At 40.0% G+C, this 26,059-nt stretch overlaps 1 protein-coding gene across 1 annotated transcript in view; it reads left to right on the top strand.

The window, feature by feature from the left end:
- The first annotated feature begins 3,113 nt into the window (after nt 1-3,113).
- The window catches only part of DENND6A (DENN domain containing 6A), a 31,080-nt gene continuing 8,134 nt past the window's right edge, over nt 3,114-26,059 (top strand). The window contains exons 1-11 of the mRNA XM_070738465.1: nt 3,114-3,522; nt 7,207-7,245; nt 7,323-7,365; nt 10,827-10,939; nt 13,018-13,098; nt 14,099-14,204; nt 14,672-14,751; nt 16,344-16,403; nt 19,400-19,455; nt 21,999-22,121; nt 24,908-25,003. Coding sequence (XP_070594566.1) covers nt 3,334-3,522; nt 7,207-7,245; nt 7,323-7,365; nt 10,827-10,939; nt 13,018-13,098; nt 14,099-14,204; nt 14,672-14,751; nt 16,344-16,403; nt 19,400-19,455; nt 21,999-22,121; nt 24,908-25,003 — 986 coding nt within the window. The 5' untranslated portion in view covers nt 3,114-3,333. The remainder of the gene's footprint in view (nt 3,523-7,206; nt 7,246-7,322; nt 7,366-10,826; nt 10,940-13,017; nt 13,099-14,098; nt 14,205-14,671; nt 14,752-16,343; nt 16,404-19,399; nt 19,456-21,998; nt 22,122-24,907; nt 25,004-26,059) is intronic.

Consider the following 26,059-nt stretch of genomic DNA (forward strand, 5'->3'; position numbering starts at 1 on the left):
AACCCCTGGCTTAACCTATGTCCTCATTCATCACTGGATTGCACTATTAAGAAGCCTTAGTCTTTTTATCCTCTGACATTTCACATTGATAGTAAACATTAAGCTCCATCTGGTGCCAGCAATGGGTAAGTCATTTACCCATTTAAATAATGTCAGATGATGCAGAAACTAAAATCAGATCTGGTTTGCTGCTGACTTGTTATTTTAGATCAGAGGTGGGCTTCACATAGTGTAACAACTGTTTCACACAGCACCGGAAATGTGAGCATGTACTCACCATCCGCGCATGCGTGCAGCATCACAAAACACGGCAATTTGCTCATGTGTGCTGCTGTCCACACATGTGCAATGTGAAACAACATGGCAATTTGCTCACATATGACATCCGTGCATGTATGCAGCATCAAAACCATAATGATATAGGATGGGATTGCCTTTGGGCAGGAAGTGAGCCACTGGGCCCACCCACAAGTCGCTACTACCAATTCACCCAAACTGGTCTGAACCGGCTGAATCCCACCTCTGTTTTATATAGTATCCTAGCACCTTTGTGGTATCTAATTGTACTGACCAACACTTCTTGGTTTTTTAAAAAATAATTTTGCTTTTCAAAAAAACCCTCATTTGTATTACAAAAGGGAAGGAAAACTTGTCAGACAGCACAGCAGTGCAAAAAGCACAAGTAGATCCAGTACCACGTTTATTCTCAAGAATTCCAAAATTGCAGTTATTTATATGAGAAAGAAATTAATTAGTGGAACGGCTTGCCTCCAGAAGTTTTGGGTGTAGCATCATTGGAGGTTTTTAAGGACAATCATTTCTCCGGGGTCCCCAACCCCCGAGGTCACTACCAGGCCTTGAACCATTTGGACCCTGGACTTGGAAGTGGCGGGCAAATGTGCATATGCGCAACCCCACTTATGAGTAGTGCTCAAGTGCGTGCATATACTCTCTTCCCACCCCCACCTGACCGCAAAGTTGGAAAGATTGGGGAACTCTGAAATAGGGTTTCCTGCTTGAGCAGTGGGTTGAATTAAAAGACCTCCAAAGTCCCTTCCAGGTCTGTTCTTCTGTATTCTGAAAGAAGCTTCATTTTGATCAACACAAGTGGGGAATTTCAAATTATGATACCATGGAATGGTAATTTTTCCTGAGCCAAGATACACCCACAGTGGAACATTTACCAGGAAAGGGCTCAGAGGTAAGTAAATAGGTCCCACTCATCATCTTCAGGCTGATGCTTTTGGCTTCATGCTCTGGAGAAGAAAGCTGTGTATGTGTGCGCGCGTATGTATGTATGTGAAAATCTATGAAAACAAATATATATTCAAGTCCCAGTGAGGGTATGGCTAGCTGATGAAGTCAAAATAAGGCCGAAATAGATCTATCCTAGTCTCCCTTAATTTTCAAATTCAACAAAAAAACCATGTCACACACACACACACACACACACACACACACATATATATTACACATATATATTTGTTTTCATAGATTTTAATGGGTACAGGTATGAAGGTCTTGGCATATTCGGGTTTCTTCCTACATGGGAAGAAACCCAAATATGCCAAGACCTTCATATATACATGTTTTTGCTGAATTTTTAAAATTCAGGGAGACCAGGATAGCGCTATTTCAGGCTTGTTCTGGCCTCATCAGCTAGCCATACCCTTACTGGGATTTAATCCTGGGGCTTCTGCCTTGTATGGAATTTGAAAATTAAGGGAGACTAGGATAGATCTATTTCGGCCTTATTTTGGCCTCATCAGCTAGCCATACCCACTGGGACTTGAACCTGCAACCTTTGCCTTGTAAGGCAGAGAATTATCCTCTAGGCTACAGTATCCAATCCCTTCAGCTCTGTACCAGGGAAGGGTTACATTTTGTGTCGAATCACCCTGGTATATTGAAGGAACATCACAGCTCCTTTTTTGCCTCTCGGCCCAACCCAGGGCCATTTCCAAGGCAGTTAATTTTATTGATAGCTGACAATTCTATCTGTATGTGTCACATGTTTAAGCTGAATTTGAAAATTAAGGGAGACTAGGATAGATCTATTTCGGCCTTATTTTGGCCTCATCAGCTAGCCATACCCACTGGGACTTGAACCTGCAACCTTTGCCTTGTAAGGCAGAGAATTATCCTCTAGGCTACAGTATCCAATCCCTTCAGCTCTGTACCAGGGAAGGGTTACATTTTGTGTCGAATCACCCTGGTATATTGAAGGAACATCACAGCTCCTTTATATATATATATATTTATATATATATGTAGATTGTTCTGAGTTTTATATATATATATATGTATGTATGTATGTATGTATGTATGTATGTATGTATGTATGTATGTATGTATGTAGATTGTTCTGAGTTCGGGTTTTGCCCCGTGTAATATTTTGCATGACTATGCGACGTTTCGGTGAAATCACATTCATCATCATCAGGCTGAAGTTGTAAGCTTCATGCTGCTGTAAATATAGTTTATATGTTTATATATATATATGTTTGTTTTCGTAGATTTTCAGCCTGAGGATGGCGAATGTGATTTCGCCGTAACGTCGCAGACACTGAAAATATTACATGGGGGAAAAACCCGAACTCACAACAATCTACATGTCACATGTTTTTGCTGAATTTGAAAATTAAGGGAGACTAGAATATATGTATGTATGTATGTATGTATGTATGTATGTATGTATGTATGTATTATGTTGTATGTGTGTGTACATACATACATACATACATACATACATACATACATACATACTGTAGTCTCCCTTAATTTTCAATTGTTTTTTCTGGCGAATTATCTTATCCAAGCTGGAGTACCAATAGATCAGATTTAAGAAAAAAATTCTTAAGCCCACACGTTCTGGATTGAACTGAAACGAAATGCTGGAAAACAAAAGGCCTTTCCGCTGCATCCATAAGCACCCTGGGTGTTTCCCAAGAATCTTTCATTCCCTCCAAAGGAGAGACCCTTTCAAAGTCTTTCCTTTGTACCACACTGATTTAAGAAACTCCCTTTCCATCGCACGACTTTTAACTCAGTTCACACCCTTCGCTCCATCCCCCCCTCTCATTGTTTAAACTTGGACTCTTCCATTTCCCTCCTTTCGAGCCGCGGTGGATTTTCCCACCGAGAGTGCGTGGGGAGGGGAGGCGGTGGCCCCGAAGAGACGTGCGTCATGCGGTCTTCCTTCGTCTGGAGCCGGGGCTAGGGAGCGACGGCGCCGCCGCGTCTTTAAATCGAGGGCGAGAGGACCTCGGCCGGTTGTAGTGCAGAGACGGCGGCGGTGGTGTCGGAGCCGCCGGTGCAACCCCGCCGGGCGCCATGTCGCTGCAGAAGCCGGCCGAGGGCGGAAGCGGAGGATTGGCGGATTCCCCGGGGGCGGAGGAAGCCGAAGACGGCTCGCCCAGCCCGTCCTTGCCGCCGCCGGTCTTGCCCTGGGACCGCTTCTCGGCCTGGCTGCACTGCGTGTGCGTGGTGGGCTTTGATCTGGAGCTCGGCCAAGCCGTGGAGGTGGGTGACACCCGGCGAGGGCTCGCTCTCCGGTCTGCCGGCCGGCCTCGGTAGCAGGACGGATGTCTCGTTCTGCGGAGAAGCGGCGCCGGCTTTGCTACACGAAGGTGGCCGCGGGGAAGAACCCTAGGAGAAGGGGAAGCCCTGGTCTGCTTTTATTAAATGCCGGACCGCTGAGGCAGCACCGCGCGTTGCAGAGGCCGGGCATCCCGAAAGCGAAGGGAGGCTCTTCCTTCTCCCCCTTTGGCGCGCACCGAACTCCTCTAGCGCAGGAATTCCGCAGCGTTTGGCCAAGTCTGCAACACTGAAAATAGCAGCCACAGGGCCGCCCGCCGCCCCTTCGTGTGGAGCTAAGCCGGACGGATGGGTGGGTGGGTGGGTGGAGAAGAATGCCTGCCGTTGAACGATAACGAACCCTTCTTGTCCTGGAGTCGCAGGTCTTTTTAATACAAGCGGGTGTTGTTTTCACACAGCCTGAGAAATAAACATACGTACCGGTACATGAGGATCCACATTGTTGGGGGGCAATACATACATATATATATATACATACATATATATTTGAGGTTTTTTTCTTTTTCCGAAGTAGCAATAGCATTTAGACATATATATATATATATGTCTCTAAATGCTATTGCTACTTCGGAAAAAGAAAAAAACCTCAAATAGATTTATTATTATTATTACTATAATAGATTTATTATTATTATTATTATTATTATTATTATTATTATTATTATTATTATTAATTAGATTTGTATGTCGCCCCTCTCCGAAGACTCACAACAATTTGCCTTTTGGTTTAAATTTCTCCCCTTCTAAACAAGGCTAGGTTGCTTATAGCAATTTAGGTAATGATTTATTGATAGGGGGTTATTTTTGTCCAAATGTATTCAGAATGGCTTTAAATTTTAGAGACCTCCCTGAAAAAAATTGGGAACATGGGTGAAAATCCCACACGTCGCATTTAGAGACATAGAAGATTGACTGGGAGAAAAAGACCTCATGGTCCATCTAGTCTGCCCTTATACTATTTCATGTATTTTATCTTAGGATGGATATATGTTTATCCCAGGCATGTTGAAATTCAGTTACTGTGGATTTACCAACCAAGTCTGCTGGAAGTTTGTTCCAAGCATCTACTACTCTTACAGTAAAATAATATTTTCTCACGTTGCTTCTGATCTTTCCCCCAACTAACCTCAGATTGTGCCCCCTTGTTCTTGTGTTCACTTTCTTATTAAAAACAATTCCCTCCTGGACCTTATTTAACCCTTTAACATATTCTTCTACCGCACGAATTCCAGCGGCCGATAAGGCCCCACAGATTTGGCCTTCTCCGGGTCCGGTCGACCAAACAATGTCATTTGGCGGGCCCCAGGGGAAGAGCCTTCTCTGTGGCGGCCCCGGCCCTCTGGAACCAACTCCCCCCAGAGATTAGAACGGCCCCCACCCTCCTTGTCTTTCGCAAATTACTTAAGACCCACCTTTGTCGCCAGGCATGGGAGAGTTAAGTTATCCTTTCCCCCTAGGCTATTACAAGTTATGCATGGTATGTTTGTGTGTATGTTTGGTTTTTTATAATAAGGGTTTTTTAGTTGTTTTTATTAATTGGATTGTTCATGTTGTTTTACCACTGTTGTTAGCCGCCCCGAGTCTGCGGAGAGGGACGGCATACAAATCCAATAAATAATAATAATAATAATAATAATAATAATAATAATAATAATAAATGTTTCGATCATGTCCCCCCTTTTCCTTCTGTCCTCCAGACTATACAGATTTAGTTCATTAAGTCTTTCCTGATACGTTTTATACTTAAGACCTTCCACCATTTTTGTAGCCCCTCTTTGGACCCGTTCAATTTTATCAATATCTTTTTGTAAGTGAGGTCTCCAGAACTCCAGAACTGAACACAGTAACACACTGAACACATTTCATTGCTGATGGTTATTCCACAATGAAGGCTTGCTTGGTAAGCCTTCCAGCTATGAAGATATGTGTGTGTTTAATTAAATTCCCAGGACAAGCAGTTGCAGTCACGGGCAGCAATTTGCAGGTCTTGCTCTTCTTCTTATAAGTCTAATAAATTAAATTCTTTTGTTCATGACTGCACGGTGCCTTCGAGCCTTCATACCATAGTTTAGGTTAAGGGATAAGAATAGCCAAATGAATGGAACAGAGTTTGAGGGGAAAATAGAAGATAATCTGGGATGTGCATGAATATGCGGTTGCAAATGGATTGTCTAGAAACCACATTGAAAGCATAAGGGGTTTTAAAATTATTTTAAATATTAGATTTGTTACATGTTGTTTCATTATTGTTGTTAGCCGCCCCGAGTCTATGGAGAGGGGCAGCATACAAATCTAATAAATAAATAAATAAATAATGTTCCATATGCTGCTACTTGTGTTTAAAACTAACATTTGTGATTTATACTGGATAGATTTTGCATTTCAAATAGGAATAATTGAGCTTGTGGCAGGAGTTAAATATGAATTCGCTTTAATCAGGCGAGTTAATTTCAATACTTAGTTTACTAAACATGAGTTTGCTCTGGACTGGCCTAGCTGGAAATAAAAGTACACTTTTTGTTGTTGAAAAAGAATAAGGATGAAGAGTAATTTAATTCAATGCATCATAGTGTTGATAAATTTAGGCTGACATTTAATATATTGTTAAACTTATTCTTATTTGCCCTGGTCTCTACTTATAAAATGTCCCCATAGATCTGTGTTACAAATTAAAAACTGTATACAATTTTCTCACACGTATCATTTTTATAGTATGTTTCCTAACATGATACCCTTTCAAGATTTCAATGGCTATAATTTTCAACCACACAGTAAATAAATTAGTTAGCCCCTTTTTAAATTTGTTTTGTATTATTTGTTTTTGTTTAAACAAATCCCAACCCACTAAAAGTATTAGCTCTGAGATCTGTTACATGAAAAGGGACTTATGACATGTATTTACTCAATAAGTCTTAAATTTGAGTTTAATGAAATTATAAGCATTTTGTGATTACAAGTCACAAGATCATAACAGCCTTTTTGTTTCAACAGCATTTATTAACCCAGTTTCTGGGCATTCAGTAGCCTAGGACTCAAATTGATGAGCTTTTGGATTGGATAACAGATTTGGAATTCCCCATATATATAATCAGTTCCAGAAGTCTAATTGGTTAAATTGATCCAGCCATTCCCCTAATTCTCTTTAATTTCCGCAGCTTGTTTTTGCTTTTCTTAAGGTCAAGATGGCTTAAAAAGAGCACTTCTCCAGCTTGTTCCCTCTTCCCCAATTAAAAAAGCAAATAAACTGGTTGAAGCCATTTTTATAAATCAAAGTAAAAGCCATTTTTATAAATCAAAATAATACAATAGGTTTAATATAAAAAGCATGGCAGTTTAAAAAAAATACTATAATAATTAAGGGGAAGTATTAATCTCTGTTAGGAAGCCCTTGGAAATTTGACATGATTGTTGAATTTTCTTGGGAAAATATTAATTTGGAAAATATTAATTTGGAAAAGTTATTGGATGCATTTGGTTAGAATTAGGAATATGGGTTAGCAACTCTGTGCTACTTTTTGGTAATAACCAGGGCCCAGTCATATTGATACTTGGTGCTGTGATAAAGTAATAGAATGCTTTTTCTTAACTGATGAAAATTCTCTTTTACAGGTTTTATATCCACAGCATTCAAAACTTACTGATAAAGAGGTGAGTAAAACCACTAAGAAAAGATTTATAAAATATATCTTCCCCTTCAAAATGTAACTTTTATTTTTCTCCCCTAGAAAACCAATATTTGCTATTTGTCTTTCCCAGATTCCAATTCAGGTAATCAATTATGTGTGTTACTTACATATATATTTGTATAAAATATTTATGTTCAGCTAGAACTGTGCAGTAACTATTTTTTTTTATATATTTTTTTTTATTTTAACCATAACTTAGCATTGAGTATAAACTCAACCATACCAATGCAGAGCTGCAAAAAGAAGCATCCAGAGGAGGATCAGTAGTATCAAAATGGTGGGGACAATGTGGCAATCAAAGCCTTACTCCTTCTTAATGTATTTTATATGTACAACATATGTCAAAAGGATCAAAAGTGGTGTGGCTTCAACTACACTTTTGCACCTGTCATTTTGATTTCTTTGATACCTCCTCTCCAATACATACACTGCAGATGTCCTAGAAATAAAGATTGCATGTACAATCCTGTGTGTACCTATTCAGAAGCAAGTCCTATTGAAATCCGTGAGATCTGCTCCTAAATAATGGACACAATACAGTACGGGAGAAACTTCTTATGTCCATTCAATAAAATAATTCCAGTTTACACTGAGTAAGAGTTTTTGCAGATATCTTAATGATTAGAAATCACTTAGCAATAGCTTAAAATTTACATGTTTGTAGTGCACGTGAAAAACCACTTTTGAAGTTATTTGTAGTGGTTAAAACTGGAATTTTACATAAGGAATTGTAGTTGTTGGCTCTAACTCAGTGTTTCTTTCTAATCTTTCTAATGCTGTGATGTATTTAATAATTAATGAATTATTAAACTGTTTTTAAATAGAGTTATTCATGTTGTGGTGACCCCCAACCACAAGTTTAGCGCCAATTCTCCCAACAGAGTTTTAAGCTGGTTGGCAGGAAAGTCAGAGGGACACCCCTACTGTAAACGCCTGATCGGTCGGATTATAAAAATACGTTCCAAAGGGCCAGAACAAAAGCTTTAGTTCCTAACCCCATGGGAAATTTGTCTTTAATCATGATCTTAGGCGACCTCTGTGAAACGGTCCTTCGACCCCCAAAAGTGTCCTGATCCCCAAGTTGAGAACCACTGCTCTAACTAATTACAGATTTTTAACGCTGAGATTATTCAATATTTTGTATGATAAAATTCTTAATTTTCATTTTCGAAATTTTATATATATTCAAACTATGTAGAGTTTGTATTAAGGTAATTATACTGTTTTGAGGGTAACACATAATGTTACAAATGATAATTAAGAATGTGGACATCCATAGGAAACAAATGGGAAGAAGCAAATTACATGTTTGCAATCACTCAAATGCCGTGAGTCATTAGATCAAGCACCTGTGTCATTTTGGCATAATCATAGTTAACTGTGGATACCAGTGGCTAAGAATATTTTATAATATTCAAAAGATTCAGATTAATCCCTAGCCTAGAGCAGTAGTTTAAATTGGGACCTAACCATAAGACTGCATAGGGTTACTTAAATAAATCTGTTTATAAATTAATGCATTATTAAACTGTTTTAAAATAAATGTAAAATACTTGTCAGTTGTTACAAATGCTTTGGATGTTTTCCTGGAATATAGATTACAGTGTTCCCTCGATTTTCGTGGGTTTGAAATATACCACGGTTTTTCAAAAAATATTAATTAAAAATACTTCACGGTTTTTTTTCTACAGCACAGTCATACGTCATTGCCAAGCTAATTTTTGCAAATAAATAACAAAAAAAGAAATATTGTTAATAAATAATTATGTTTATAAATATCAGAATCACTAAGTGTCTTATTCAATTATGAGTACCAGTAATAATGGTGACTAAATGGTTTTTAAGGGAATGGGAAATGGTAATTTAGGGGTTTAAAGTGTTAAGGGATGGCTTGTGATACTGTTCATAGCCAAAAATGGTGTATTTACTTCCGCATCTCTACTTCGCGGAAATTCGATTTTTGCGGGCAGTCTCGGAACGCATCCCCCCGCGAAAATCGAGTGAACACTGTACAGGGTTTCTTTTTTTTGCCAGCAATTTGGTAAATATTTTAGGCTATTTTTAATTTTTCAAAAATAATAGTGATCTTCATTACCATTATTGGGAAAACATTAGTAGAACCTCAAAGGAAAAGGCTTAGAACTTAAAAGCAGTCGGAATTAGAGCAGTAGCACTGATTATTGTCATTTAGGCGTTTGCTCTCTTTCCACCAATTTAGTCGGGCCTCCTTTACATGCTAACTATGTCCAACTATGTCTGTAACAGTGAGGGCAAACCTTTTTTGGCTCGGGTGCGAAAAGGGTGCACACATGCATGATATTATGCATGTGCATGCCCACGCCCGTAATGCAATGCCCTTCTCCACGCATGCGCTCAACCCCCCTCTGCACTCTTCCTCGCACATGTGCATAGGCCTCACTGAAGTTTCTGGACTTCCGATAGGCCCATTGGGCTGTTTTTTCCTCTCCCCAGGATTCAAGAAAGCCTCTTAAAGCCTGGGGAGGCTGAAAAATGGCCCAATGGGCCAACTAGAAGTTTGGAAACAGAAATGGAGCTGCCCTACTACTTACTTTCAGATAGTCGCAACCAGGCCTCGCACACATTGGCCCATTTCTTCTTCAGCCGGCAAAGCTTTCCTGAAGGCCTCTGTAGCCAATAACAGAACTCTGCATCGATCTGTAGCTCTGTTATCGAATGAAAATTGATGAAAAGAAGGCCGAAAATCAGCTGACCAGCATGCACATGCACACTAGAGCTGACATAAGGCAATGCCTTAGCATAATAATAATTAATAATAATTTATTAGATTTGTATGCTGCCTTTCTCCGAAGACTCAGGGCGGCTCACAACATAGCAATAATACAATACATTACAAATCTAATAATAAAATTTAAAAGTCAATTAAAAACATTAATATCAAATAACCAGGTTCTTCCCCTGGGTCCCGCCAACCGACATTGTTTAGTCGACGGGACCCGGAGAAGGCCAACTCTGTGGGACCTCAGATATGGCTCAGCATGCCATGGATTCGCCCTCACTACTCTATAGAAAACCAGAAGAGTGTGAAGTAGTCACAGCCTAAAGGTACATACCTGTATTTTCTTGGTAGCAAGGATATCTACAACTTTTTAAAAAATGTAGGTTGCACCTAAAAACAGACAAGCTTTGATCACACTAGACTTTATTTTACTATAATCTGTGGACACCCCTTATTGGCAGGAAAAAAGAGGTACAATCTGCAGCAACCATAGTATTTGTGTTATTCAACAAGAGAGGACATCATCATACTTGGACTTTGTCAAGTAGAGAGTCTTCTAGGAAAAATACCACTGTCTGCTTCTTTGGCCTTTTAAATAGTGTAGGTTTGGTTTCTACGCATGGAGTTGCCTAGAATTGTGCTTGGCATTAAAGGAGCATTTTAAAAAATTAATATTAGTAATAATAATAGTAACTAGCACCTGCTAGTTACATGTACTCTTTTTAAAATGTTCTTGACTCAGTATAGTCCTTTGCTGTTTTTCTCCTCTTTCCTTTTTGGCATAGGTTGCCTTGGAAACACACAATTTTGTTTTAGGTTTCGGCAGTCTTCTAGCAGAAAGCTTTCGTGGCACTGTTTACTGGATCAGTTGGACAGAGATCTACCAATTTACTTGAAGGTTGGGAAAGTAGGATGTTTTATCTTGTCCAGGCATGATAGTGTCTTTCAAATTCTAAATATTGTGATGGTATTTAATGGTAGAATTGTTTTGTTCCTGATAAGACATTGCGTGGTATACTACTGCATTGTCCTGCATCATGTGGCCAATAACTTTAAAAACTTTTAATGCTGAACGTACTAATTATCCTTTCTGCTGATATAATTAAAACAACTTTAATTGTGTCTACAACTGGGGGGGTTTGGGGTGGGGAGTTAGGTGAGTATGATGCTGTTGTATTCAGCTGTTTTAAATTTCAGGGATTCCTTTGTCCTTGAACTTTGCTGAGGATTCTGGGAATTATTGATATCCAATTGGTTTCAGGACATACCCAAGCCCTTCAGGGACTGGCAAATTATAATGGATAAAAGTTCAAAACACTGAAGTTCATGGAGTTCATGTAATGGGGGGAAAAAATCAAAATACTGAACACCTCAGTTTAGTATGTAATAGCTACACTTTACAATTTTAGTGCAGTACAATATTCTTCAACATTACACACAATTATGTAATTTACAATTATGTAAAAGTGATAAAGACTTGTGGTCCAAAAATGCTTACAGTACAAATTAAATTTGGCTGGGGTGGGGAGAAGCATTACTTTTCCTTCATGGAGACTTATCATAAGTGACATAAGTGACATGCGGAGAGGGGCGGCATACAAATCTAATAAATAAATAAATAAAATAAAATAAATAATATTTTCACAGATTGTAGAGAATCTAACAGTACTCGTTTATCTTCTGTAAATATCAAAAATATTGAGAAACAAAATATATAAAATACAAGTACCTCTTAATATTTTACCAGTTGATTAGCAATTATTCCGATTTATAACGGATCTCCCCTAAAGATATAGCCCAATTCCAAAGTCCCTAGAACCATTTTGGCACTGGATTTTTGGTCATTTTCAGTCTCCTGTGACTACAATTTACAATTCAGTTTTTCACAAAGTTGGCGTTTAATTCCAGTTTTCAATAAAATGCCTTATAGCCAACAATAAGAGGAGTAAAGGTGATATATAAATTAATGACAGATGATAAGGAATAAATGCTGAATCAAATTAAGAATAAATGGAGTAAGGATTTTAATTTAACGGATGAAAGAATAGAAGGAATAATGAGAGGGATACAAAAAATTAAAATAGAGAAGTTTCAGGAAATGGAAAGGAAAATATATGTAAAATGGTATAGAACTCCTGCCCAGCTGGCATATATGATTGGCGGACTAAGCCCCAAATGCTGGCACTGTGGTCGTGCAGTGGGATGGTACACACACCTTTGGTGGGAATGTGAGGAGATTCAAAAGTTCTGGATTCTAATACTGAAAAATATAAATGGAATAATTAAAAATGAATTGCTGGTAGGATGGGACATAACAGAAGGAGGTATTAAAGAAATTCAAGGAATGAAGACAGAAGAACAAGAAGTATTAAGGACTATGATAAAAGCTCCTCATGCAACTATAGTATATGGATGGAAGGATAAAAGTAAATGGACACTAAAACGATGGAACGATTATATATTTGAACCAGTACAACTGGAAATATAGTAACTCATTTTATCTCACTGAACTGTTTATGGGAAGAAAAAACTGAAAGGATGAGGAAAAAATGGAAACTTTATTTTGCATGGGTAGAAAGGGATAAGGCCAATAAAGACATAAAAAAGAAATTCTCTAGAACTCTGACCTGGCTGGGGCTATGAATAAGAAAGAACCAATAACTATGTTAAAGTGACCTGGTTTATGACTGTCGTGAATTATGAGCGTAATGTGTAGGCTTCATTATGGTCATAAGGCCCATATAGGCTACTTGGGTAGGGAATGTTGTATAATTATAGAAATGTTAGCTCCTGTAGGTTCTTAATTTTCACACGCATGAGCTAGATGTGTTGATGAAATGTTTACAGTGACATCATGTCTAAAAATGCAAATATCCTGAATAATAATCCTGTGATTTTAAGTTTCTTAAAGAACACTTGCTAAGTATACAGCATTATAGTATTCAGTGTTTTGGAATGTTTTCCTTTTCTTTACAGAAGGATCCTGCGTATTTTTATGGATATGTGTATTTTAGACAAGTACAAGACAAGACATTAAAGCGAGGTTACTTTCAGAAGGTAATTTATTTTTAGCCGAATTGTTCATGGTTGTCTTCTAAATATACTCAAGACAAAAAAAAATAAGCTCCATTTAAATCAGTGGAAAATATTGCCTATAATATGTTTTATATTCACTCCTCAATTATATTCACTCCTCAATTATAAACTCATTACTTTGGCTAATCTGAAAATCCAGAAAACATAAATCACAGTACTATCTGCAGTATATATTTTGGTCATAGCGAATGAAATTAGGTATCTGAAAGCAAAATAATTGATAACTTAAAGAATTAGACTAGAAACTGGGAGACCAAGACTTCTAGTCCTGCTTAGGTACAAAACCATCTGGGTGATCTTGGTCCAGTCCACCTTTCTGAAATCTGAAAAGCCAACTCTGAAATATTGCCAGAAGAATTGTAACACAACAAACTGATTGCCTTACCTTATCCATTGTCATGTTCTTTGTTTGTCATTATTTTCATATATGAAATTGACTATCAAAAAATGCATGGATATTAGGTGAGGTGGCTGCAGTCCATGGTTCCCCAAATTAAATAAACAATATTTTAAAATGTATTTGTTTAAAAAAAAGTTGAACTCTTGTGAGATCATCTAGTTTTAATGTTCCCACCTGAATCACATTGGAAAATGTTGGTTTAATTAGCTTATAAAATCTGCTTGTGAATAGACACCCTTCCCCCCTAAGAAGTAAATACATACAGGTAGTTCTCACTGTGTCCATTCATTCAGCAACTGTTCGAAATTACGATATCAATCAATGAAGGAGACATATGTCCGGTCCTCAGAGTTTCAGCCATTGTAATGTATATAAAGTCACATAATTATGATTTGATCACTCGGCTTGTGAGTACACTATCATAGTGAGCCACAATCAGAATCAAAGTTTCTGACATTTCCTGTTGGAAATAACTGAATTTAGTGAGGAACTAATATGATACTTAATATAAATTATAGTGGTTTTGGAATAACTAATTATGAATTATTTTGCTTCTCTTAGTCTTTAGTTCTGATTAGCAAGCTGCCTTATATCCACTTATTTAACACTGTTCTTGGACAAATTGCACCTGAATATTTTGAGAAAAATGAACCTTTCTTGGAAGCAGGTTGGTAATATTGATTATTTTGTGATGTTGTGTTTTTTTAAAGGCATGTTAATTATAATTTTTCACTAGTCTAATTTGTGAATAGTAGTGGAAGAATACTGACTTTGATTTTAAAATTGCTATCTCTGACATATTTGTGAGGATGGTGTTGCCAGTTTGTCAGCTGATCCAAATTCAATTCAGTAGATAAATCTTTTTGTTCACAAATGTTAGGGAGCACTGTTAAATCTGGCCGACGAGTGTGATGTATGTGTGTTATTGAATGGGGGAACGAGTGATTTTTAATATCACTAGGGTTTTTAAAGTAATTGTTTAAATTAATTGGTTTTCAGATATTCATATTTTATTTTGTTTTTTAATACATTGTAAGCCGCCCCGAGTCCTCGGAGAGGGGTGGCATATAAATCCAATAAATAAATAATAAAGTCTTCTATATAAAAGTCTGATTACTTCTCCTTTGCTTTTAGCTTGTAATGATATTGATCGATGGCCACTGCCAGTCGCAGGGAAAACACTCTATTTGCCCATTATGGGCATTGTGATTAAGGTAATTTTAAATTTATTCCTTTCTTGTTTGTTTGTAATATGTTTATTTAATATAACACTATCATCTTTTTTTTTTTTAAAGTCTTAATCCTATAAATGTATATTTATTTCATACTTGCACAAGTAAAAGAAGAAAACACTGTCTAAAGGAGAACTTGGTATAGGTAAAATTCTAAAGGAACAGTGTTTCTAAATATTGTTGTCAATTTAGATCTGTCATTTAAAAAGGTGCATTTGTTTGCCCCTGGGATATATGGGGCCTTTTATTTGAGGGTTACTGTGGGAGAGATGTATGCATGCATGTCATTTCTTAATGAGCGCTGCAGTGGTTATTCAGTTGATCTTTGTGTGAGACTTTAATGAGCTTAGTTAAGTAGAACATTTACCCCTCTTCAACAACATAAACAGCTGTTTTAATTGGTGCTGCTAGACTTTGATTTTTATTGACTCACACAAACACATGTATACACATGGAATGGTTTAGAGCAGTATATTTTCACGGGTAAATCTAGCAATACAGTGATACCTCATCTTACGAACTTAATTGGTTCCGGGAGGAGGTTTGTAAGCTGAAAGGTTCGTAAGATGAAACAATGTTTCCCATAGGAAACAATGTAAAACCAATTAATGCGTGCAAGCAAAAAAAATAAAAATTGCAAAAACGGCGCTCCGCTGGGCGCCGCCGCTTGGCTGCCATCTTTCAAAACAGCTGGGGGGCTTCTCGACATTCTCCCAAACACCGAACCCGGAAGTTCGGCAAAAGTTCGGGTTCGGGTTCAGGAGAATGCCAAGAAGCCCCGCTTCTTCCAAAACAGTCGGGCTTCTCGGTGTTCTCCTCAACGCCGAACCCAGAAGTTCGGCAAAAGTTCAGGGGCAGAGCTTTGACATCACGAAGACATCCTTCCTGGAGTCCACGTTTCGGCCGGCCAGGAAGAACGTCTCCGTGACTTCAAAGCTCCCCCCCTGGAATTATCTTTTGGGATTCCCCACCTCCGTTTGAGCCTCCCGACCGGCCGACAGCTCCACGGCTCCTCTGCAAAGGTGACAGCTGGGCGGCGGCGCTTCTCGGTGTTCTGCCGAACCTGAACTTTTGCCAAACTTCCGGGTTTGGCGTTCGGGAGAACTCTGAGAAGCCCCCCAGCTGTTTCAGAAGATGACAGCTGGGCGGCGGTGCTTCTCGGCATTCTGCCGAACCTGAACTTTTGCCAAACTTCTGGGTTCGGCGTTTGGGAGAATGCCTAGAAGCCCCCCAGGCCCGGCTGTTTCGGAAGGTGACATCAGGGCGGTGGCGCTTCTCAGCAGCCTCCCGAATGCCGAACCCGGAAGTTCAGCAAAACTTCGGGTTCCGTGTTCGGGAGAACTTTTGCCGAACTTCTGGGTTCGGCGTTTGCGGCGGTGGGTTCGTAAGGCGAAAAAAGTTCGTAAGGAGAGGCAAAAAATTTCCGAACCCTGGGTTCGTATCTTGAAAAGTTCGTATGACGAGGGGTTCGTATCACAAAGTACTACTGTATATTGCTTTCTTAAACAATGTCTCAACTCTTAAAGCTAATTAAATGAAGTGAATGAAGAATACATGTGGTTTTTTTTCTTAAGGTGCGGATTCCCACCTGTCATGACAAGCCTGGAACTACTCAAGTATTACAGTTGACACAGGTAGTTTACTAGCAAAATAATAATCCCTCAATACAAAGATCTAACTTCAAACACTTCCTTTTCTAGCATTTTAGTCGGGAGTTCTGGAGGATATTTTTTAAAAGTAAGCTAGTAAAATTATAATAGAAAAGGAAAACTTATCATTTTGGGTGGAGATAAATGAGATAATACAACTTATAATATTTGCCAAAACAGGTTTCTCTGTCAACAATGAGTCTTGGAAGCTGAAGGAAGGAAGCATTTCAGATTTGGCAAATGTAGGCTATTCAGCTTCAATGGAAAACGAAGGAGGAAAGAGTTGGCTATTAAGAACTCCTCGCATGAGTGGATCCTACTCTGCAAACATTTCACATTTTAAAAGCTATGTAATAGAATTTAGATAATTTAAATATTAAGGGAATTTTATCATTCTAGATCAGGGCAGTCAAACTCCTGGCCCATGGTCCAGAGTGGTCACACGCTGGCCACACCCATGCCCAATTTAGCGAAGGGGGAAAAAGTCACCACCATGGCGACACTGTGAGTTTGACGCCCTTTTTCTAGAGAATATTTTTATACATCTTGCTGATGTCATTTATTTTCAGCCCATCCCTTTAAAATTAACTTCCTGCCTTTAAGGGGAAAAATGTGTCCCACCCTGATTTCTTTTGCTTGAAAGCAATGAGAAAAAAATTGTGATTCATAATCCTGCAATTCTGTGACCTACAAGGTGTACAGAGCTGCTTCTTAATCCAATTAACAGAGAAGGAGATTCTGGTTAAACAGATAATACTGTAAGAGGATGGGCGTGGAGGTGAAAACTCTCATTTCTTTTCCTTCCCTCTCCTCTGATAGATCAAGAAGGGCCCAGCTTAGAGAAGAGAAACACTCTTTAAAAGCTAGGAAGTTTCAAAAAGAGTGTTTGTTTGCTGGCTGGCAGGAGAAGTAGGGCTGGATTTCAAAGTATTAGAAGATGGAAAAAAAGAAAAGTTAAAGAGGGTGAAAAGAGATAAAAATGCAACGAACAAGCCCAAAGATGCTTTGGCAGCCAGCAGCATGTGAAAGCCTATGTTTGGAGGAAAGTGAGAGGGGAAGGCTAGAGAGGATATTCTAGTTGCCTGCAGAAGAAGGGTAGGAGAAGAAAAGTCCAATTGGATGATGCCAAGAGGAACTCAAGTGGGGTACATTTCCTGGAGGCCACAGCACAAAAAGTTGAAGCCTTAGATGACTAAGCTAGAAAAAAGGGTTAATTTTCCCTTCGCAATGTGCCCCCTTCTATTTAAAATGTTCAGATAAACTAGATCCAGGAGGCAACCTTGAAGACTGGACGATTGAAGTGCAGCTGCAGTCTGTCAAGTGTCAACAACTAGCCATACCTGCAGAAAACAAGCAAAACATCAGCTGCCCCCAGTAGGAGGAGGCAGCAAAGTGTAATTGAGTGCAGGGGAGTGAAGGAAGGTCAAGAGAAAAGATAAGATAAGGAGAGGAGCCTTGGGTGGAAGCAGCCAAGAAACCAGGAAGTGTGGCTGGAGTGTAGCAGCAACTAGTATTGTCTGCTATAGCACCAGGGATTGAACCAGACTTAATCAAAGGGATCAATATAACCTATAGCTGCAGGATAGGCAGCTTTTTTTAAATAAAAACAATATGACAAAGTATATATTGTAAGTGTTGATTATTTAATCAGGACAGTTCATTAATAGGACTTAGGTTAAGCTTTTGATTGGAGTATTGCAGGATTACAAATGGCAATAAAGGGCTCTCAAACTTTATTCTTTTCATGGAATGAAGGAGATGGGAGGTATTGTAGTCCAACCTCTTGCCCATTGCAGAAATCCTCATATTCTGAATAAAGGGCTTTCCGATATATTCTTGAAAATCTCCAATGATGGAGCACCCGTAGGCTGTTTGATTGCTTAATAGCTTTCACAATTGGGAAATTCCTTGGTTTAAGTTTGGATTTCTCACTGTAAAAGTTCTACCCGTTGCTTCTTGTCCAACCTTCATTGTAGCAAGCTCAGATTTGCCCATCTCAGATGTATATTGTATCTGGGCAAAAACTGTTTGGACTTGAAAGGTGAGCTAAGGAAAGGATAATAAGCATAAAATTCTTCAAAGAGGCTTTACTAGCAACTTTAGAGTTGGCTTCCTCTTGGGCACCTTTCTGATCTGTAAACTTCAACTATAATTTTTTAGCAAAAATTCCCTATGCATCTGGGGTGTTGTGGTGTATTCATTGAAGAAAAGATTGAAGTGGAATAAATCTAGTTGTTCAGAAGCAGATGTGAGCTATACACTTATGGAGCCGTGTCAATCTTGTGTGCAAGTTGTGTCCCTGGACTGAAAATCCTTTTTCTTCAGTCACCCATGCTATCATCACCTCCTATTTGGACTCTTTCAGTGTATTCTATTTGAAGCTTGTAACCATTCAAAAGTTATGCCTGGTCCAAAATACAGCTGCATTCATAATTATTGATGTTCCCAATTTTGCCCATGTGACCTGTGCCTATTTAGCAATAGGCTGTTTTTTTCTACTGTTATTTCTGTCCAAATGGTGAGTCCTGGATGTGTTGATACACTCTTCATCTACATCATCTCAGTAGATGCTCAACAACAGCATTCCTCGGAGGTGTCTGTGGGTCTGACTCTTTTGGCTTCTTATGGCTTAAAGCCATAAAAGCCTGGTTCTTTCAACCACCCCTGGGATTGATGTAATGATTGGCTCCCTGATGCTTGTTGGAAGCAGGTTGGTTTAGTTACCTGGTTCTGATATGTGCCATGTATTCTCCTTTTGAGTTGATCCTTTTTGTTATTTTTATTAATTGTTTAAATTCTATAGCGTAAACTGCCCAGAGCAATTTTGCAACTGAAATGGTGTACAAGTAGGGAAATAAAAAAGTAGGGAATGTAGTGAAGCCGCTCTTACAAATTTATGTGATAAGCGTATTATTTTAAAATAAATCATTGTTGATTTTGCTACTCTGATCAAAAGCTTTTTGTCTGTTTTTTTTTTTTAGGCAGATTCACAAATCTCCATTGCTTTGCCATCTGTCTATGAAGTAGATCTCTTTAGGTAAAGGTTAAAAATCATTTTTTTTATGTTCACATATTACATCAGAGTTTCAGGAACTAAAAGCACGAATTGATTAGTTAGTAAAGAGACACTGGGATAAGATATCCTATGAAACACATTTTTAAAATTTACCTTTGTGTAATGTGTAGCTGTCTATATGCTCTCACAAGAAACAGTTCTGTCATTTTTCTGTTTTATGCCAATGGTTATACTGTAATTGTTCTAGAATAGAATAAAAAAAAATTTAGACTAGAAAAGAATTATTTATTTATTTAGTTAGTTAGTTAGTTAGTTAATTATTTAGTTATTTATTGGATTTGTATGCCGCCCCTCTTCATTTATTGGCCAAGTGTGCGTGGACACACAAGGAATTTGTCTTTGGTGCATCTGCTCTCAGTGTACATAAAAGAAAAGATACATTTGACAAGAATAATGAGGTACAACACCAATGATTGTCATCGGGTACAAATAAGTACAGTGATCCCCCGGTTATTGCGTCCCCGACCATTGCGAACAGGGTAATTTGCGATTTTTGAACCCGGAAGTCAAAACACCATCTGCGCATGCGTGCCCTTTTTTTCTATGGGCACGCATGCGTAGATGGCGCCCGGCAGATCAGCTGCTGGGCGGCTTCCCTGGGTCTTCCCCCTCTTGCTGGCGGGAGGGCGAAGCCCCCCCCAGCACCCGCTCGCCCGCCCTTCGCCCGGGAAGTTCGCCAGGAGTCAGCGGCGCAATTGTTTTAAAACGATCGGAGCTTTCCAATGAGTCCCGAAGACAAATGTCAAACTTCCGCGTTTGTCTTCGGGACTCATTGGAAAGCCGCGCGGGTGTTTTAAAACATCCCCGCCGACATGGGGGGCTCGCTAGCACCCCCCCGAACCCCCAACCCGGCGGGAGCCCAAGCGCTGCCGCTGCCTTTTGTCTCGCTCCTCGAAGTGCTCCAGCTCGAGGCACCGCCGCGGGTTGGCCATGGACGGGGCTTGGGGTGGTCGCCTGCACCACACACACACACACCCCTCCCTCGCCTTTCCCAAATAATAATAATAAATAATAAAAACAACCCAAACCTTAAAAACCGCCTCTTAAGCCCCCTGCCCAACGAGACGAACCCGAATGGGTAGTCCGCCCAGCCTCCCACCCATACGAAGGCGTCGGCGTCTGGTCCCTCTGCGGCTCGGCGTTCACACCACCCGCTTTCCCCAGAGACGCAGCAGCGGCAGCAGCAACCCCGAGCCGTGGCCGGGACTCCGTGTCCATGAGGAGACGGGCAGGTCGTCGGCTCAGGCGCGCGCGAGCACAGCCAAACCGGGGGGCCCGGGTGCTTTCTTGGAGCCGCGGCTCAGCATCTCGCGCCGTCAGAACGTGACTAGCCAAAGCAAGCGTCCGCTAAGGGATTCCCGTTATCAGCCGCCGAGCCTCCCCCTCGGCCGGCTTCCCTCCAGTTTGAAGCCCGAAGGACTTCGGGGGGGTGCTAGCGAGCCCCCCATGTCGGCGGGGACGTTTTAAAACACCCGCGCGGCTTTCCAATGAGTCCCGAAGACAAACGCGGAAGTTTGACGTTTGTCTTCGGGACTCATTGGAAAGCTCCGATTGTTTTAAAACAGTTGCGCCGTTCTCCGCTGACTCCTGGCGAACTTCCCCGCTTTAGGAGTCAGTGGAGAACGGCGCGCCTGCTTTAAAACGATCGGAGCTTTCCAATGAGTCCCGAAGACAAACGTCAAACTTCCGCGTTTGTCTTCGGGACTCATTGGAAAGCCGCGCGGGTGTTTTAAAACGTCCCCGCCGACATGGGGGGCTCGCTAGCACCCCCCCGAACCCGGGTTGGGGGTTCGGGGGGGTGCTAGCGAGCCCCCCATGTCGGCGGGGACGTTTTAAAACACCCGCGCCGCCCCCAATCTTCGGCTCCTCGCTAGCGCTGCGGAAGTTAAAAACACCATCTGCACATGCGCAGATGGTGTTTTTACTTCCGCAGCGCTACTTCGCGAAAACCTGCTCGTTGCGGGGGGTCCTGGAACGGAACCCTCACAACGAGCAGGGGATCACTGTAATTGGAATAATCAATATAAATATAAATCATAAGGATACTAGCAACAAGTTACAGTCTTACAATCATAATTGGGAGAAGATGGGTGAAAGGAACGATGAGAAAACTAACAGTAATAGTAATGCATTCTTAGTAAATAGTTTGGAAAGTGTTCAGATATGTTTGCAGTAAAAGATATCAGGAAGTCATTTCTTGAGAATTTAACATTATATGTGATCTCCCATTTTGAATGCTGCAATATGAGTGAAGTCAGCTTTGATCTTGTCCTGATAGCTAGTTAAAAGTAGGAACCTGGTAACTTTATGGTTTGAATCAGAACTTCAAATCCCACTTTATCTGCATAGCTTTTCTACTTCTATGTTTTCCAAGACGTTTTCGTAATTGTTCTGCCTTAAGAGTCTTGAGTGTGCAAGCCAAGATTATATTTCAATTGCAAATTTTGGTTCTGCTGTCTCTACTAAAAGGAAAAATTATATTTACTTTTGTGAATTTGTTTCAGGTGTTTCTTGCCGGTGTTCTTTCACATCCAGATGCTGTGGGAACTAGTGTTGTTAGGGGAACCATTAGTTGTCATGGCACCATCACCATCAGAATCTTCAGATACTGTCTTGGCACTTGTGAGGTAAACATATGGAGTATTAAAAAGCTATATGATGGGGCTTTTGGAGGGGATCACAATGGAAAGGTGCTAGCGGGATAAATGTCTTTAAGTTTTTATTTAAAAAGTAAAAACTATTTCAGACAGCACGATGTTTATTAAGCACTAGGAAATATAATGATTAGAAATTTTTAAAAAATAATTAAAAAAAAGAAAATAAAAACTTTAATCGGATGCCATAAGCCCTAAAACTGGTTACTTTTTCATGATTTATCACAGTGGACAAGCCCAGTGAGAAATACTTTATTCCACAAACAACAATTTAAATGGATCAACTCAATGTGATATGTACTTAAATGTATCGGTAATTTTAGAAACTGCGGTTGATGAGGGTGGTAAATGGGATAGCTTCCAGTTTAAACAGCTGAGTATAAATGTTACATAATATTAAGTTTTGTGTTGATATTTTTTAAAAAACATACTGAAATTAACTACCAGATGTTAATGAATAAAAGTTAACTTCAAAAAAAGATACCAGGCAATTGTGAGAAGGACGGGAGATTTTACCTGAATGTAATAGGTCACCATGGCTATTTACTTTATATTATGCATCAAAGCAGCATAGAAACAGTCACAGTCCAAACTCCACTATGGTGAAGACCAAAGAGCTGTTGAAGGACACCAGAAACAAAATTGTACCCCTGCACCAAACTGGAAAGACTGAATCTGCAATAGGCAAGCAGCTTGGTGTGAAAAAATCAACTGTGGGAGCAATAATTAGAAAATGGATGACATACATAATCTTCCTTGATCTGGGGCTCTACGCAAGTTCTCACCCCATGGGATGAAAAGGATCACAAGAATGGAGAGCAAAAATCCCAGAACCACACGGGGAAACCTAGTGAATAGCCTGTGGAGAGCTGGGACCAACGTAACAAAGGCTACCATCAGTAACACACTACGCCCCCAGGAACTCAGATCCTGCAGTGCCAGATGTGTCCCCCTGCTTAAGCCAGTACATGTCCGGGCCTGTTTGAAGTTTGCTAGAGAGCATTTGGATGATCCAGAAGAGTATTGGGAGAATGTCACATGGTCAGATGAAACCAAAGTAGAACTATTTGGTAGAAACACAAATCGTCGTGTTTGGAGGAGAAAGAATGCTGAGTTGCATCCAAAGAACACCATACCTACTGTGAAGCATGGGGGTGGCAACATCATGTTTTGGGGCTGTTTCTCTGCAAAGGGACCAGGACGACTATTCATGTACAGTGATACCTCGTCTTACAAACGCCTCGTCATACAAACTTTTCGAGATACAAACCCGGGGTTTAAGATTTTTTTGCCTCTTCTTACAAACTATTTTCACCTTACAAACCCACCGCTGCCACTGGGATGCCCCACCTCCGGACTTCCATTGCCAGCGAAGCACCCGTTTTTGTGCTGCTGGGATTTCCCTGAGGCTCACCTCCATGGGAAACCCCACCTCTGGACTTCCGTGTTTTTGTGATGCTGCAAGGAGATCCCAGCAGGGGAGCCTCAGTGAAATTGCAGCATCGCAAAAACACAGAGGTCCGGAGGTGGGGTTTCAAGGACTTCGGTGTTTTTGCGATGTTGCAATTTCACTGATGCTCCCTTCGCTGGGAAACCCCACCTTCGGACTTCTATTGCCAGTGAAGCGCTCATTTTTGCGCTGCTGGGATTCCCCTGCTGGGATTCCCCTGCAGCATCCCCAAAACAAGGAAGTCCGGAGGTGGGGTTTCCCATGGAAGGGAGCCTCAGGGGAATCCCAGCAGCGCAAAAACGGGCACTTCGGCTGGCAAAAGGGGTGAGTTTTGGGCTTGCACGCATTAATCGCTTTTCCATTGATTCCTATGGGAAACATTGTTTCGTCTTACAAACTTTTCACCTTAAGAACCTCGTCCCGGAACCAATTAAGTTTGTAAGACAAGGTATCACTGTACATGAAAGAATAAATGGGGCCATGTATCATGAGATTTTGAGTGCAAACCTCCTTCCATCAGCAAAAGCATTGAAAATGAAACATGGCTGGATCTTTCAGCATGACAATGACCCCAAGCACACCACCAGGACAATGAAGGAGTGACTTTCTAAGAAGCATTTCAAGGTCCTGGAGTGGCCTATCCAGACTCCAGATCTCAACCCTATAGAAAACCTTTGGAGGGAATTGAAAGTCCCTGTTACCCAGCGACAGCCCCAAAACATCACTGCTCTTGAGGAGATCTGCACGGAGGAATGGTCCAACATACCAGCGACAGTGTGTGGCAATCTTGTGAGGACTTACAGAAAACGATTGATCTGTAAAATGATGCTATGTTAGGTTACCTTACCTTATAATATTTCTGTATTTATGGCGATTTTTAAAGTTTTTAAAATAAAATTGTTTAATAATTTTTTATTTATTTTTTAAATAGTCAAATCTAACATCCTGTTTAGTGCAAGAAACCACATTAGAGGAATCTTGACTGATGGCTGTTCAGTGTCTGAATATATTCAGCAAAAGGAAACTCGGCGCTCCCTCAATAATCATTTCCAGCACTGAATGGCTGGTCCTGTTCACTGTTAACAAGAGTCATGTGCAAAATGTTTTGAATCTTAGTGATTTCAAATTTGAAACGAGGTGTTTTAAATTCAAAACATTTGGCAAACTCTTATAAGATAGCATTAGCTGTTCAGGAGTATAAGTATTGAAAGACAGTATAATATTGCTACAACTTGGAAGGTTTTATTGAGGTTGGCTAGCAAATGTGTAATAAACTGAAACTTTTATTTCCTGTATGTTCATTTCACAGCTGTATCTCTCCTTTGAAGTATTACAGTGATTTTAGACCTTATTTTACAATACATGACAGTGAATTCAAAGACTATACCACTCGTACACAGACCCCGTAAGTAAATGTATGGTTATGTTAAACAGATGGCTTGCGGAGTAATTTTTCTGATACAATTTTGGTTTGACAAAGGACCGTATGCCTATCTACTCAAAAGTGTTTCACTGAGTTTGGTGGTGGAATATTGATTGAAAATATTAGGAACCTTTAAAGAGGAAGTTTTAGCGGAGGAATATATTCTTCAGTTTGACTATCCATAATTAATTGAATTTTAATTGATAATTTTAAAAAAAAGAAAAACTGTTGCTTTCTGTAGAATATTGTTCAAAAACTATTCGGAATGATTAAATATCCAAATATGGAAAACATATTTCTGAGCAAGTTATTGAGCATAAGCCATCATGCATCTGCTCCCAGTCATGAAATGTCCTGGGATGTGGCAGGCTGTCCCTTGGGATTCAGTCATGAGCGAAGGGTCTGAGCATGGAAACAGGATCCTCCAGATCTTGTGAGGGCAGTTAATTCTCTGGGGATCTATTATATTCCTCAGCTTTAATGGGGACAGCATTTTGCTTAAGCTGTAAACCATAATGTCCCTAGACAGAACTAAGTTTGGTAATAATAAACAATACAAACCTGTCATTTCTGTTGAGGATTAGAGGCACAAAAGGACCCACATTCTTTTCATTTCGGGGCTAGGGAATAAAGGAAAAAGCTGGGGTTCCTTTGTTTTCTTGTGTGCTGCTTGTGCACTTTCAGCAAGGAAAGGGGCACTCGTATCTGTGCCTTCCCAATCCCAATCCACTGGGGTTTATAAACCATTGTATTGGATTTGACAAAGTCTGATTAAGCAAATCATGGCTTTGGACAATGTGTTTATCCACTATTCATGTTTATAAGGGCTTTCACTGTCCAACACCTGCTACCAACTCTCCTTCCCCCTTTTTTGTTAAAATTTCAACTAACAAAATTGGTTCAGGAAATTGTTACTGTCTTGAGTAAAGCTCTGGCAGAGCCCATTTATGGGTGATCTATGAACACGAACATGTCTCACCAAGAAAAACTGAGAAATGGGGCGGGGTGGGGGAGGTTACAACTCTGTTCATAACTTCC

This window comes from Erythrolamprus reginae, chromosome 2 (genome assembly GCF_031021105.1).
Source record: "Erythrolamprus reginae isolate rEryReg1 chromosome 2, rEryReg1.hap1, whole genome shotgun sequence".
Lineage (NCBI taxonomy): Eukaryota > Metazoa > Chordata > Lepidosauria > Squamata > Dipsadidae > Erythrolamprus > Erythrolamprus reginae.